At 42.5% G+C, this 15,787-nt stretch overlaps 1 protein-coding gene across 1 annotated transcript in view; it reads right to left on the bottom strand.

Moving 5' to 3' along the window:
• Positions 1-1,944: 1,944 nt before the first annotated feature.
• The window catches only part of TPH2 (tryptophan hydroxylase 2), a 252,840-nt gene continuing 238,997 nt past the window's right edge, over positions 1,945-15,787 (bottom strand). Inside the window, exons 10-11 of the mRNA XM_083182554.1 lie at positions 2,660-2,793; positions 1,945-2,538 (exon numbers count right to left, since the gene is read on the bottom strand). Of these exons, the coding sequence (XP_083038680.1) occupies positions 2,364-2,538; positions 2,660-2,793 (309 nt within the window). The 3' untranslated portion in view covers positions 1,945-2,363. The remainder of the gene's footprint in view (positions 2,539-2,659; positions 2,794-15,787) is intronic.

Genomic DNA, 15,787 nt, shown 5'->3' with positions numbered 1-15,787 from the left:
CGCAGTGATAATACACAAGTACCAAATCAACACAACGCCGACATGGATAGTGGGGGTATGAGCGTACATAGTGGGCGCCCAACTAACATATAAGTACTGTATTATTATACCTGCATCACTTGAACTTGTTTTAAATCAAAAATGTAATTTTCCAGAAACTTTACAATGTAACAGTTATAATGAATCAATGTCTGTAGCGTCAGTGAAATAAAAGTTTTTACAAAGTTGAATCTGTTACACGACTTTACACAGTCAGGACAAGGCTAATCCGTTACAGTCTTACAGATATTGAACAACTAGATCAGCACTTCACAGTGATTACTTATTTAAGCAATAATATTATTGTGCTTGTATTTCAGAAGTTTGCAAACTGCAAAAGACAAGTGTTTTTGTTTTGCATCCCAGTACTAGGTGGAAAGCGGAAATGTCTGGCAATTAGAAATACAACTAAGCATTTTTATTCAACTTGATTTTCCAGATGTTTTTACTTGGAGTCCGATTGAGAGTGAGGGATAAGCTTTGAACAGCAGCTATAAGTGTTACTGCTTAACCCTTTGAGTGCCAACATTGCTGTGAGAGATCCTCAAAATAGCCACTAAATATGCCAGCGTCTTCTTTTTTTGGGTGCAATATTTAACTAAACTTCAATTAATTGACTTGGCTATATTTGTATTTCATTTTTTCTAAAAGAACAGTCGCTGCGCCATACATCATGCCACAATGTATATGCCCATGCATATGCATCATGGCAACAACATGTGCAGCTATATCTGTATGACACATACATACGTATGTTCTTGTCTATATGCATGGGTATATGCAGGGCATAAAGTGGTCATGCAGAGGTGTGGGAACTAATTTCTCTATGCCACCTAATTACCCCCCCTCCCCCCATTAGGCAGATACAGGGCCAGTGATAGGGTTTTTGGCATCCCCCTGCAAACTTAGAATGCTTTTCTGTGAGAATTACTGTGCAGGGCCAATGTGGAGGTTAAAATGTTCCCCCTCACCATAAAGGTGGTGGAACTCAGTTCCACCACGTTCCCCCTCACTTTAACCCCTAGGTATATGTGTATATATATATATATCTATTATATGAGAGAAAGTGTCTCATGGGTACAAATGGCGGCACTCAGGTGGTTGCTTTTTAAAATGGTGTTTTTAAGGCATCACAGCAAGACAAACTGACATTCCGGAACTCACAGGTCACCTTGAAAACAGGACCTGCGAGTGCCAGAACATTGGTTTGTCTTGTTGTGATACCTTAAAAACACTATTTTAAAACCGATCCCTCTGAGCGCAGCCATTTGTACCAATGAGTCACTTTTTCTCATTATATATATATATATATATATATATATATATATACACACACTTTTTATATATATATATATATATATATATATATATATATATATATATATATACATACATACATACACACAGTATATACCCATGCATACAAACAAGCACATACTATATGTATACAGATGTAGCTGCGGATTCGGTATGAAATCCCGATGGTCAAAATCCCAACAGGGTCAAAATCCCGAATGGGTCAAAATACCGACAAGGACAAAATCCCGACATGGACAAAATCCCGACATATAGAATGTACAGGTGAAACAGTCTACATGCCTTTCGGTCGACAGGTGCGAGGTCGACATGGGTTTTTTCACAGTTTTTTTACCCGAATGTCGACACAGTCTCGCTGCGCTCGGCACACTATTTTATTCTCCCACCACGCCGTAGTGGATGGTAGGGCATGAAATAACACACATGTCGGTTCAAAAAACAGTGAAAAACCCATGTCGACCTCGCACCTGTCGACCGAAAGGCATGTAGACTATTTCACTTGTACATTCTATATGTCGGGATTTTGACCCTGTCGGGATTTTAAATGTCGGGATTTTGACCCTGTTGGGATTTTAAATGTCGGGATTTTGACCCTGTCGGGATTTTAAATGTCGGTATTTTGACCTATTCGGGATTTTGACTGCATCCCATAGCTGCACATGTTGCCATGGTGCATATGAATGGGCATGTATGGCACATCAGGTTGGGAATAGTCACACCCAGCAATTGGCTATGCAGTTTAATGATGTGGAAGTAAGCATCACAGTCATGGAAGTACTTGCGGTGCCAGCTACAGTATGACCGGATGCATATGCATCACAAAAGAACTGAACTAGACGTGGCTACATCTGTACAGTATTTATATACGTGTGTGTGTGTGTGTGGTATATTGCAGTAGAGGAACGACTCAGTAATACATTACGTATTATAGAAATGACAACTACGATGAAAAGGACCGCTATATGCTTTTGGTTTCTACGGAGAATCACTTTTATCCTGTGAAAACGTCATATCCCCAAATATGTATTCATCTTTGTTAGCGCATCACACACTGTGGTTAAGTCGCTCCGTAAGTCTTGCACAACATTTTCAATACTCCTGGTGTCCTTAAGGATTTGAATACTCTGAGTGTAAGGATTGAAGTAGACCGAGAAGGGACGGTTGATTGACTTTGCAAACTCTCTAAAGGATTAAAAGACAAAGTTAAAAATGCACTTTAGGATCATTTCAGTAGTCAGAAATGTTCTCTATAGTTTCTGATTTTTTCCCCCCTCTCTCTCTTTCCTTAATAACTAAAATGTACCTCATCTTTTCCTTGGCTTCATCAAAGCTTTCTGACACAAAGTACAAATCCTGAAAGGTAGTGATAATACATTCTTGCAAGCAAGTTGTCTTTGGATCAAACGTTTTCACAGTAGCTTTGTCAGACAAGGCATGCTGCAAAAAGAGAACCAAACACACCTTTTAAAACAGGGCTCCAGGAAATAAATCTCACAAGTCACTTGTTCTAGGTTTAGCATATAAGATGAGCTTACATTTTGAAGATATGATGATTCAAAACATTTAATTTCATTTTAACATAAAAGAGCATTTTTTTTTCTATTGTGAATTCAGTCATTGTTTGATCAATGTGTTTTCAGTGTGCAGGAGACTGCTGATCAGCCTGTGAGAGTGCTGTCACATAACTCAGAGCTGTGGACGGAGACAGTGTACAGAAAGTGTCCTGTGGCATCATAATAATGATACATTATCAGGAGGTGATTACCCCTGGATAGTTAATTAACTACTAAATATATGGTGTAGCTTTTGTTATTCTTGCACCATTGTATCATATACCATAGATTTCATAGTGGAATGCATACCTGTCAGTGGAGGTATACCTGTAACACACATATATGAGAGCCTGTCATTTTTCAAATACAGGGATAGATGTATCAAGCTTCAAAAAGTGATAAAATGGAGAGTGATAAACAACCAGCCAATCAGCTCCTACCTGCCATGTCAGTGGCGGATTAAGCACGGGGCGACAGGGGCGGTCGCCCCGGGGCCCCTACACATTAGGGGCCCCCACACCCGCACTGTTGCCGGTGTGGGGCTCCTGTCGCCTCATGCTTGGCAGCGGGGGCGGGCAGCGCAGGCAGGCAGGGAGTCCCTGCAGCGGTCTGGGCAGTCAGCGCCAGGGTCCCTGCCACAGATGGGAAGTAAGCGGCGGGGTCCCTGCGGTGGATGGGAACTAGTTGCCAATACCGCTACTAGTTCCCATCTGGTGCAGGGACCCCGCCACTGACTTCCCATACGCTGCAGGGACCACGGCGCTGACAGCTCAGACCGCTGCAGGGACCTCCTGCCACCTGCGCTGCCAAGGTACCAACCTCCCCTTGAGGGGTATGTGTATGTGGGGGGGGGGCGGTCAACAATTTTGTTGTCCAGGGCCCCCGCAGACCTTAATCTGCACCTGTGCCATATTACAGGCTGTGTTTATAAACTGACATGTAGGAGCTGATTGGCTGACTGTTTATCACTCTTTACCTTATAATTTTTTGAAGCTGTAAAATGTAAACTAGGAGCCGATTGGTTAATACTTCTCTCACAATGTTATCTTTGGCCAAACTTTAATAAATACCCAGTTTGAGTTAAGAGAAATAAACATACACGAGGACAGGATGATGATCACTCATGGGGCATTTTTGACTGTAAATAGTTCTTCTACAATAGTGCAACATACATTAGATATCAGGGTAATCTATAATGAGTGTAACCTTAGCAGTATAAGTAAAATTTACTTTTATTTATGTCTCCATAATGTCCAGAAAGGATTCGGTATGGAATCCCGTCGGTCGGAATCCCGTCGCCAGAAAATGCCAAACTCCGAAATCCCGAAAAGGGGGGGTTGCCACGCAGCGGGCCCGGTGTCTCGCTACACTTGGCATACTAATTTATTCTCCCCTCTATGGGTGTCGTGGACACCCACGGAGGGAGAAAGTGTCGGGATTTCGGTGGTTGGAATTTCGGCGTCTGGATTTTGAATGCCGGGATTCCGACTGCCGTGAAACTGACCGCATCCCGTCCACAAATATTTAGCAAGTGATCCTTGATGATGACTGTAGCCATTATTCCAATACGGTATGAATAAATAATGTACATAAACCAATGCTCATAAATAGCATCACTCAGGGTAAAAGTAGAATGTTGTAACCAGGATATCAGTCTCTAAGAAACCAATGGATTAGAGACTGCACTGATGTGTGGCTCTATGTATCTGCATTAAAATGCTGACCGCCGCAGCAAGACCATTCATTATTAAATGTGTACATAATGTAGGAAGCTAGTCTATGTAAAATATATGGGCTTCACAACGAGGGGCTGCTTTGTCAAGGAGTGAGTTCGGACTTCTCAACTTTCATATTTATAGGAGCAGGGCCGGCGCCACCACTAGGCAGCTCTAGGCATTTGCCTAGGGCGCCGGCGCCGGCACCTGGAGGGCGGCAGTTCGCCCCTCACCCCCAGCGAACTGTGTAAAAAAATTGCTGCCCCGGCGTCCCTGCAGTGCTGGGGCGGTCAGGGGTGTCCGTGCCGTAGGGGTACCTGCGGCGCCGTCATGTGTATAAAGCTGGCTTCGGCCGGCGGGGTCCCTGTAGTGAATAGCAAATAACTAGCACTATGCGCACGGGAAGCGCTAGTTATTTGCTATTCACTACAGGGACCCCGCCGGCCACAGCCAGCTTTATACACATGACGGCGCCGCAGGTACCCCTACGGCACAGACGCCCCTGACCGCCCCAGCACTGCAGGGACGCCGGGGCAGCATGCAGGATTTCAAGGGGGGAGGTTTCCAGCTGCAGTCCACAATCTCCCACTAGACAGAACATTGGAGCAAGTGCGGGAATCTGGTACAGCAGTAGAAGAACTTAGCAATGACACTGACATGTACATATTGACCATATATATATATATATATATATATATATATATATATATGTACAGAGAAAATCTTGAAAAAATCGCACTCATTGAGATATAATGCAGGGTGCCGGTCAAAAAATAGATAAACAAATTCTTTCTATGTAGCAAAGCTGTAAACAGCAAAGTCACAAAGCAAGTGGGCCAGCAACACCAAATTAGTTTCTGTGGCTATTTTAATGCAACATCAGCCAGAAGTATCCATCAAACAGTTCCCCTTGTATAAATGGGGACAAACAGCATAACAGACTGTTCTGTTACTGTTATGACAATAAAAATAATTACAGGACCCCCAGCAAGTTACTGCAGAAGGTAATCACATCACATCACATGTGTAGTCAGCAGGCAGCACACAGGGCAGCATTGTGGAGGCACAAACTGATGGAAGGAGTCTAAAATAACAATTCAACAGATTTTACAGACTCCTTGAATCACTGACTGAGATTAGAAAAGGCATCAGTGTGATGGTGGTCAGCAACATGGAGTCGCGACCCCATGCTGAGAAGGTCGGGACCCACGTTGGGGTCAGGACCCATAGTTTGAAAACTGCTGCTCTAGTATAGGCTTTATCAAACAATTAAATAATATAAATATGTGGTTAAAAAAAGGTCAAAACATACCATAATAAATAAATACACAAACATAATTTAACCAGTACTGCACATTATAAACACACATTCTCCCACTTCATGGTAAGGTTCCTGTCTCTTCCTGGTGTCAGGAGCCAGGTTTTATGGTTCAATCTGTTTTGTTTCTGTTTGGCTTTTTGACTCACTGGTGGCCTCCAGTGGTAGGTCTGTTGCCATTACAGCCCTGTGTTCTTTGAGCTATTATTCACAGGCTGTGAGGTATTAGCTCGTTAATCAGGAGCAGCCTGGAGATCCACCAGCTGTTTCAATCACCTGAGGCCTTTATAAGCCATGCTCTCCTGGGGATCTGTGCCAGTGATAGCTTTCTGTTTAAGTTCCTGCTGCATGTGCAGGGAACTTCTGTTTGCTCCCAGCCACGCTTCCTCGTCCCTTGTTCCAGTCTCCTGTTTGGATCCCAGGATATATCCTCTGCAGCTTAGCTTCTTGCTTCCCAAGCATTCAGCGCCCATACCCGGTCCCAGGATCTCTTCTGTTCCTGTCCCTGGAGTTCTCTCTATTTGTCCAAGCTCCCTAGCCGTTCTGTCTGCAGGATTCTCATCTTGTCCCAGGCTGTCCCTGTGCCTGTTCCCATTACCCTCCTTGCCTGTGGGTCATGTAAGTGCTCCTTTGGAGCCTGGTTATTATTTTCTGTCACACCTCAGGCCCGCCGTGGCTGCGCCCCTCCGTGGGTCCATTATCTGGTTATTACATAAGTACCTGTCTTTTCCTCTGCTTTATTTTTGTCTGTCGCCCTAGCTTCTGTCAGGCAGGGGTTGTTCCCTTTTCCCACTCCACCTGGTTTTGGGGAATCATAGTCTCTCAGTGTCTCCATTCTGAGATTCCCTATTTCCCTCATTGTGTCTGCGACTGGGTCGCTTCTCCCCGCTCTTGGCCAGGTGCCGGCAGTCAGGGGTTCTCCCTCAGTTAGGCCCGGTAGTTAGACGGTCCTCTTGTGATACCCCCTGGCGATCGATTACCCTTTGTCACATCATAACACCTGGCTGCATCGGGGTTAGAGCTGGCGTAATTGGCTCTTTCGAACGCGGCGGCTACAGGCAAAGCCTAGCACTCTGCAGGGGTATTCCATCTGAGCGGGGGACTCAACAGAGTCAGTGTAGGTTTCGCTGTGGCCGTCCTAAACAGCGGTCCCAGCTACGGGCTTACGCCTGATCTCCAGCTCCCTGCCTCCTGCAGCACCACACCAACACCCTCACGACCCTGTCTCCGGACTCCAACGGTGGGTAACCCCCAAATCCATAACACCTGGCACAGTAGCTGGTCTCTGCAGTGGCCTCAAGTGGGGGGCCAAGGCAATAGGGAGAGAGATGACAGGCTGCCAACACAGCACAGCCTCTCTCTCTCTGGGGAGAGAGCTGCAGCTGCAGCCTATCCTCTGTCTCTTCCTCTTGTTTATTTTCTTTCATGGGGTCATGGTCCCACTCCCTCCCCGAGGCCCCGACCAGTGGCAATGCCCCCTCCATTTTTCCAGGGCCTGGCACCCCTGTTTCTTTGGTCCAGTGTACTGGTACTCACACACACCAAACTACCCTAGAGACTCTACCACTAGTCATGCACAATAGGTCTCTAATTAAATCTGCATGATGTGGCAGGATCTCTTTTATATACCATTGCTATTGTCATAATTTGAGCCACTTGCCAAGAGGAGGGGGGTTCGCTGTTGGCAAGACATGCAGTTTAAGGGACAGAGCAGAGATACTCTACATGCCCAGTGGTAGCAGCTTTTTTTTTACCAAGCTTGCTGTGGACTTTAATCACTGCACTGCAACAGAGAGTAGCCACCAGGAAGGTGAAACAGGAGCCTTACCATGAGGTGGGAGAATATGAGTTTAGAAAGTGCAGTACTGGTTCTACTATGTTTGTATATGCAATTATTACAGAATGTATATCCTTTCCCTAAACAATTATTTATATTATAGAGTAGAAAGCTTGCCCTGTAACCAGATTGAATATGCAGTTTGAAAATATGTGCCATCCAGAAGAATGCGTCTTCTTGATGCTGGTATTACATTAAGTATCCCACTCAATGCAAGTTGAGACCGCAGATACCAGAGAAATTCAGCACTGCTCCAGTGTGTGGTCAGCCATGTTCACATGGCCAGCAATCCATCTAGCATTGATCATAATTGTTGGGCAGCAGGCCAGGGAAATACTTCATTGCTTGTCTAGGCTCTTTAGAACATAGGGGCCTGGGTGCAGAGCTCCTGCTGCACCAACGGTGGTTCCACCCCTGTGCACAGCTGCTGAGAATACTGTACAGATTCCTTATAAGTGCCTTGCAATTGCTAGTTGTAGCAAATTTCATTGTGAGAGTTCTGTGATCAATCATGCTAAAGTATATGGACATGCCCCAGAGATAAAACAGAATTATTAATTAATATCATGCAGATGGACTGAAGCAGTACTGTATAGCTCCTGTCTTTCAAAATACTGTAATAAATTGATATGGAAAAGGATTATGGTTTTTCTAATACCAAATAATTAGTAGTGTCATTATACAGCTTACTATTATGTTAAAATGTTACCTAATGATTGTGTTGCTGAATTATACTTCTAATAACTAAATTATTTTGTCTTTGTGGTTCTTACACATTTGGGATGTTGCTATGGGCAATTATGCAACTTTCATCATTTTAGCCCTGCCCCTTTCCCGAAACTGCGGAATTGCCAGTATTTGTCTTAGATGTGGAGGGGGATTATGGGTCCAGGGAAGATTCCCAAATTTCTGGGAACCAATTGGACCAACCAATGTTCTGGATCCTTCCAGCAATTCCTGGAGGGTAGGCAAGTATGCCTTACATCAATCTGTATGTACAGTATTATTCAAAATTCATTTTCTTATATGATAAAAAATTAAGTTCTGTTGATAGAATGCAATTTCTACAATATTTAATGCTGCTAGTTATGATATTAAACATACGTATCAACACGTATTTTCCTGTTCTAAATATGTTTTCATCCATCCATTGCCAAATTCTACAAGTTTGCTATGTTACAAAGCTTGCTGCCATATTTCTACATTGTATTGCTTCCAGTTGCTGTAATGGGATTTCTCTGTTTCTCAAGAGTTTGAGAGAACTTGATTTTGTTCCCAGTATGCAATGTCCTAAATACAAATTCTTTAGAGCATAACACAAAGCAAACAAAATACAATATCCGCAATCTCCAACACAGGGTGATGTTCAGCATTTTCCGTTTTCTTTTCTAAGCAATGTAACAAGTAATTATGCCACCTAATATCAAAGAGCATCCTTGGTCTTGAGTATTCTGAAAATGAAACACCTCATGCATGGTTGTATTACATGACTCATACATTGTTGTGACATACCAAGCTGTCACAGAATATTTGCTGTAGAAAGCTCAGACTCATCCTTAGCAGCACAGTACCTCAAGTAAAAAAAAGCTAAGTTTTGCTCTTTGTCTCTCCAGTGACGTTAATACTGTATTGTTTTTCACACTGGATGACTAATGCATTGTGGGAGGAAGTCCAAACAACACTGCCATGTTGTATTTCATGGTTTCCTGCAACAACCATGGGGAAGCTAGATTCAGTCGCAGAGCTTTTGAGCTATCTAATGGAATCTGTATACTAAAGCTGAAAGTTTGCACTCCATTAGATAAAGAAGATCATTGGGGCATATATAATTGAAATGGAAACACTTTAATATAGGTTAACAAACGATTTAAAAACGATGCATATTTCAGCTTACTTCTAGTGGTAACATATTGCTTATATGTATACATTACATTGATTATTAATGCAAATGCTTAAAACTACACAAGTCCTATGGCCTATTCTCGCAGAAACCATGTTGTTATACGGCTCACACTTCCAGGAACAACCGTCAGTTCATAAAGCTGCATCAATCATCTATAATATATGCAGCCATTTCGTGTCAGCTGATCACCTATGCAGATGGTGTCATCTCCATTTGTGTTACATATGAAATCTAAAAAGCATTCCTCACTGCAGGATGCCACATGAAAGTATAACAGCAGAATATGTATGCTAACATGAACTGCACATGCATATAAATTATTGCCACGGCTTCGATAAAAAACAAAAGCAGAGGGAAATAGTCGCATAATACTTACTGTTGGTAACTTGCAATATTAACTCACAAATTTTTTCTGTACTTTGAAATCTATCTGAAAGTTCAAAGACATGTAATACCTCAATGCCTATTGGCAGCAATGTCCCGAGTATGATTCTTTATAATGGAGTACCTGTAGCTAAACCTCTGTCACTAAAAGGTGATATGTGCCATATTGTTCCTTGGATAATGGGTCTTGTTGCCTTGTAAAATGGTGATTATACTTTATGAACTATAGATCTTTAATATTACTGGGCACTTGAAAGATACTGTCTACTTTGTGATGATCAACTACCAAAGTGTAGAATTTATGATTTTATTTCCTGGGGTAATGCACCAGAGTTACTATTTGTTCTTTTCCGGTTAAGAATGATTTTAGATTGCAGCAGCCTAAGGTTTTTCAACCAGTACTTCAGTTCTGACTATGCCCTCAAGCAAGTACCTGCAACATAACAAAGGGTTGCAGAATAACTGTGTATTTATTGTCTGCCTCTGAAGAAATCCTAAAGCTTTTGTCGCTTGAAATATCATTTTTTTATACTTGTTTATATTTGAAAGTCTTTTGGCCGCAAAACCTGCTTTTTATTTGCTTATTTCTTTTTTCCATTTTCATTCTTGCTTTTAAAGGTCCCATTGAAATACACTTTCTATTTTTCTTTATTAAATCAATATGCTGCTTTTCAGACAATATTTCCTGGCAAATTAAGTAAATAGAAGGAAAGCTTGGTGAATATTCTGCAGGCTACATTGACATTGCAACCACATAATGTAACAATGCTTTCAACAGGAAGCTGTGTCGTCACAAAAAAAGTATTTTAGGTAAAGAAATATTATAAGGAATTAACCCACAATTTATATAGACTACCGCAGAAAGGAACATGTAGAAATGAAGTGCCTTTGGGCCAGATGCACTAAGCTTCAAAAGTGATAAAATGGAGAGTGATAAACAACCAACCTATCAGCTCCTGCCTGACATTTTTCAAACATAGTCTGTAACATAGCAGATAAGAGCGGATTGGCTGGCTGCTTATCACTCTCCATTTTATCACTTTTGAAGCTTAGTGCATCTGGCCCACAGTATCTTTTCAAATACAAAATGAAATGGAAAAAAAAAATATATATATATATATATATATATATATATATATATATATATATATATATATATATATAAAACAATCTGCTGCAATTCATAAGGAATGTTTATGATTTAACCTCTTTGCTCCCAGAAATCTTTGCCACATTTACACCACAATAGGTACCATCTTTGATGTTCCCACTTTGACAGACTTTAAATAAAAAATAAAAATATTTCCTGCAAAACCAAAGCAAAGTCATAGTTCCTTTTACAAGAGATTAAGATTTCCTTTGGTAATACAGCTAAGCAGTGACGAGTCCGGGTGGGGTTGCAGTGCAGTCCACAATTGAAATTGGGGAGAGACTTCGAATATCCCATCGGTCGAACACACTAGATGATCCAACATATCTGACCACTCATACACATTCACTATACACTTATCTGGGCGATGTGACAATATTGGATGAGTAGACCAGATTATTCTATAATTTCTGCCCAGGGTTATAGAGCTAAAACAAGGATAGATTTAGGCTGCAGGGAGGGGAGTGTGGGGGGGGGGGGGGGGGGGGGTAGGTTTAGGCACTAGCTGGGAGGATTAGGTTGCAGGGAGACAAGGTTAGGGGGGCAGGGGATAGGTAAGTATACTTACCTGAACCCTATCAGGATTCCCCTGATGCCAGTGTTGTTTATCTTATTGCTGGTATCCCCACTACCGGACATCTCTATGTATCCCCACACAACATATGACAATGAGTTATATGAATTATGGACAGACTAGATCATGATGGTAATTCAGAAGATAAACTAATTTGTCAATGTCGGTCTTCTTTATTATATGATGAAAAAAACTTTTTTTTTCTCTTTACAGAAGTAGCGAATTTGACATTTACATTTTACACAACATATGGCATTCATTTCCAAAATATGTGATGCATTAAATATTCATTTTAAATGTTCTATATTTGTCATCACACCTTTGTGGATTGAGAAAAAACACCATGTACATGGGAAAAGATCAAAATCAACATTAGTGTTACCAACAATAAAGCAATATAAAGTATTGGGCAATGGGCAAAACCATGTGCACCGAAGGTGAGGCAGATGTAGCATGTGCAGAGTTAGAGCTGGGTGAATCATTTTGTTTCTGTGCAGGGTAAATACTGGCTGCTTTATTTTGACACTGAAATTTAGATTTCAGTTTTAACACCCCCCCCCCCTCCACCCAAATCTAACTCTCTCTCTCTCTCTCTGTACATGTTACATCTGCCCCACCTGCAGTGCACATGGTTTTGCCCATTTTGAGAACAAATTTGTACTGCGATCAGGTCTGAATTAGGCCATTGGTTTGGATCAGATAAAATAAATCTATACTGGGTTTTGGTCCAATTGGTATTCACAAAATGCGGATGGGTTTAGATTTCTAGAGAACCAAACCGCACATTTCCATATGTATATATGTTATATATATGGAATATTATATAACCGCAATGAACTATAATGTACTTGTTCACAAGAATTGCTTCTCTAATCTGGCCTGTATGCTTATTACTGCAACACAACTGATGTGAACTAATAATACACCCATTACTGCATTAATATAATGATAATTCACATTAACTATTTCTCAACTGTCAATATTGGAATTTCTGCTGTTATGACTGAAAGAGCAAAGACCTGTTTTCTGTATATTGCTGTCTAACACTCTGTTACATAAAGCATTAACCTTAAATGATTTCTATAACTGTATTTATAAACAACTTCACCAATTTGACTAATGCTTTAAATCAGGGTTGCCTACTTTTAAAATCTCCTCTCCGGAGATGGGCCTGGAGCTTATTTTGTGTGTAGCACAGTGGGTGTGATTAGCACCACATACAATCTCCCCCATTGTGGTGGCCTGCTACAGATGGAGTGCCTCTCTTCTAGCGTGGGTTTGGGGGTCGTATCGACAACTGCCAGCCCCCGTCAACCGCCGAAAGGGGACAAGCGCGCACAAGACACTCACACATTCCCTTCCAACGGATGTCTTCGCTGGACCCCAACGATTCGTAGGGCCTGCGGGCTGAATTTACCCGCTCATTAAGCAGTGGATGGACGCTGCTTAGTGAGCAGGTCTGATGTAGACCCATATTACTACATCTCACTTTGGGGCATATTTATCACAAACCACATCCAAAAATATGGATGGTATATTATAAATTTAAATAAAATCACAAGTAATCCACCTTCACTTACATTTACCTGCCAGTGATTGGGGAGCGATTTCTACTTAGTAGGAGGCTACTCTGGATGTCTGCCTACTTACTACAGTGCATCAGTGGTGAAGAGAACAGAGACACAGGTTGAGAGTGGGGGCAGAGACACAGGTGTGAAGGGTGCAATGACACAAGTGAGGAACAAGGCAGAGGCACATGTAGGAAGACACAGGTGACAAGAGAGGTAGGCACAGGTAGTGAAGGTGGCAGTGCCATAGGTAGCAGAGACACATGTGGAGTGAGAAGCAGAAGCACAGGTAGAGATAGGCAGATGCAGTACACAGGTGGGAAGGGGGTAGAGACACAGGTGAAGAAGAGACAGAGGAAGGCTGAGATGCAGGTGGAGAGGCTGGCAGAAGCACATGTGGTGAAGAGAATAGATGCAGAGCTTGGACGGAGATACAGGTGGAGTAGGGGGAAGAGGCATGTGGATGATAAAAGAAGCAGGTATGAAGGAGCAGAAAGAAACATAGGTGGGCAGAGGAAAAAAAAGACATACTGTAGGTAATAGTGGAAGTGCAATATATTCTGTGAAAGTGACAGTAAGTGGCATGAATGACATGGTGGGACATGGGAATCTGCATCTAATATCCCAGCAGAGCATTTAGGGGGGGGGTGTCAACCTGCTGGTACAATTTCCGCTCCACTCAGGCTAGTGTTTATCTGATTGGAACACAGGAGAAGAGCATCTCAGGAAAATAGGGGGAGGCATCAGATGATGCAAGATGTGTACAGGAAGAGCAACCTCCACGCTGATCAATGTCCTGAATGGTCTATTACTCACTCCCACTCAGCCCCTCCCTGCGTCTCCACTTGCAACCAGCTCTACTCACTGCATCAGAATATCTAATAGCATGCATGCAGAGCTTCTGTCAGTGCCAGGAGGCAGGGCTTTGAATGGTGCCAGGAGGCAGGGCTTCTGAGAGGCACAGAGGCAGACTTCTGACAGGTCTGCAAGCTTGTGGTTTGGTCAGGTCCAGGGGCAGAGCTTGGCTGGCTGTGTCTGATGTAGGAGCTGGGTTCTGTCAGCCTGCTGGGGTTTTTAGATGGTACTTTGGGTGGTCGGGAGGGGAGTAAGCTGGGATGCACGGAAAAATAAATCCTGTCAACACTTGCTTTATTGGAGGGGATCCTGCAGGCCTATTTTACATTGGGAGGCCTGGAGCTGCAGCTCCATCCATCCCAGTGTCTTTATAGCCCTGCATACATCCCTGTGCAACGAACATAATAAGGAGAAACTATATTGATTACGGGTTTAGAGGTGTTGGACTATGAAGAACGGTTAGCCAGGCTAGGAACGTTTACACTGGAAAATGGCATTTAAGAGGGCACATGATTAATATCTATAAATACATCAATGACCAATACAGAGATGTCAGATGCTCTGTTTACCATGAGGTCTATGCACAGGACATGCTGGCATACCCTTAGTTTGGAGGAAAGGAGGAGATTTCATACACCGTGAACGTAAGGGTTCTTCACAGTTAAGGCAGTTAAGATTTGGAATTCTCGGTCAGAAAAGGTTGTTATGGGGATTTACTCAATTTATTTAAGAAAGGGTTGGACAATTTTTAGCGAGAAAGACATCCGGGGATACAGCTTTTAATTATAATGCATAGTGGTAGGTCCAGTAGGGTAACTATCAGCCAAGTGCACAGAGGATGCTGGAGAAAGGATACTATAGTATAATTTAAAAAACAGGTTAAACTTGATGGACTTACATCTTTTTTCAACTTCACAAACTAAATAACTATATGTACCTATCCCATCTCACCCGGCTCTGCTAATGTGCTAATGGTTATATACTACTAGTGTTTGTATTCATTAAGGATATATCATGGATAATTTGGAGGCAACTATATGTACATTGCCAGGACTATCATACAATACTTATTAGATTAGACTGATCCTAAATTACTGTGACCAATTATAGACATTTCATATATGGCCAACATACCTCCAAGGCCTTTGTGTGTGCGGACATTCGCCCCCGCGTGATAGACAGACCACAGCACTCAATACACTACACTGTCCCCATTCAACTTCTTATTCCATCTCTGCAGTACAGAAACTCTATCATCCAGTCAGAGGCGTAAAAACTAGAATGCCTCTGACTTCTAGAATGCCCCCCCAACTCAGGTCTCCAGAGTGTACATTGCTTTGACACCAACCCACAAAACTCTTTGGGCTCCAGGCCGTTACGGAGGTGGGGTTGAGGATGGGGGTCGCCAGGACTTTTGCCTGCCAAAGAGCAGCAGGACTCAATTTATCTCATATCTCTCATATTTACGTTTCCTTCTATCTTGAACATTGCCACTCCCATACATACAGTACAGTGCCGCTCTCATTCATACTGTACATACATACAGTGCCACTCTCATACATACTGTATATACA

The sequence above is a fragment of the Crinia signifera genome, chromosome 4 (assembly GCF_055691185.1).
Source record: "Crinia signifera chromosome 4, ASM5569118v1, whole genome shotgun sequence".
Classification (NCBI taxonomy): Eukaryota; Metazoa; Chordata; class Amphibia; order Anura; family Myobatrachidae; genus Crinia; species Crinia signifera.
This window is presented reverse-complemented; position numbering and strand designations above follow the sequence as displayed.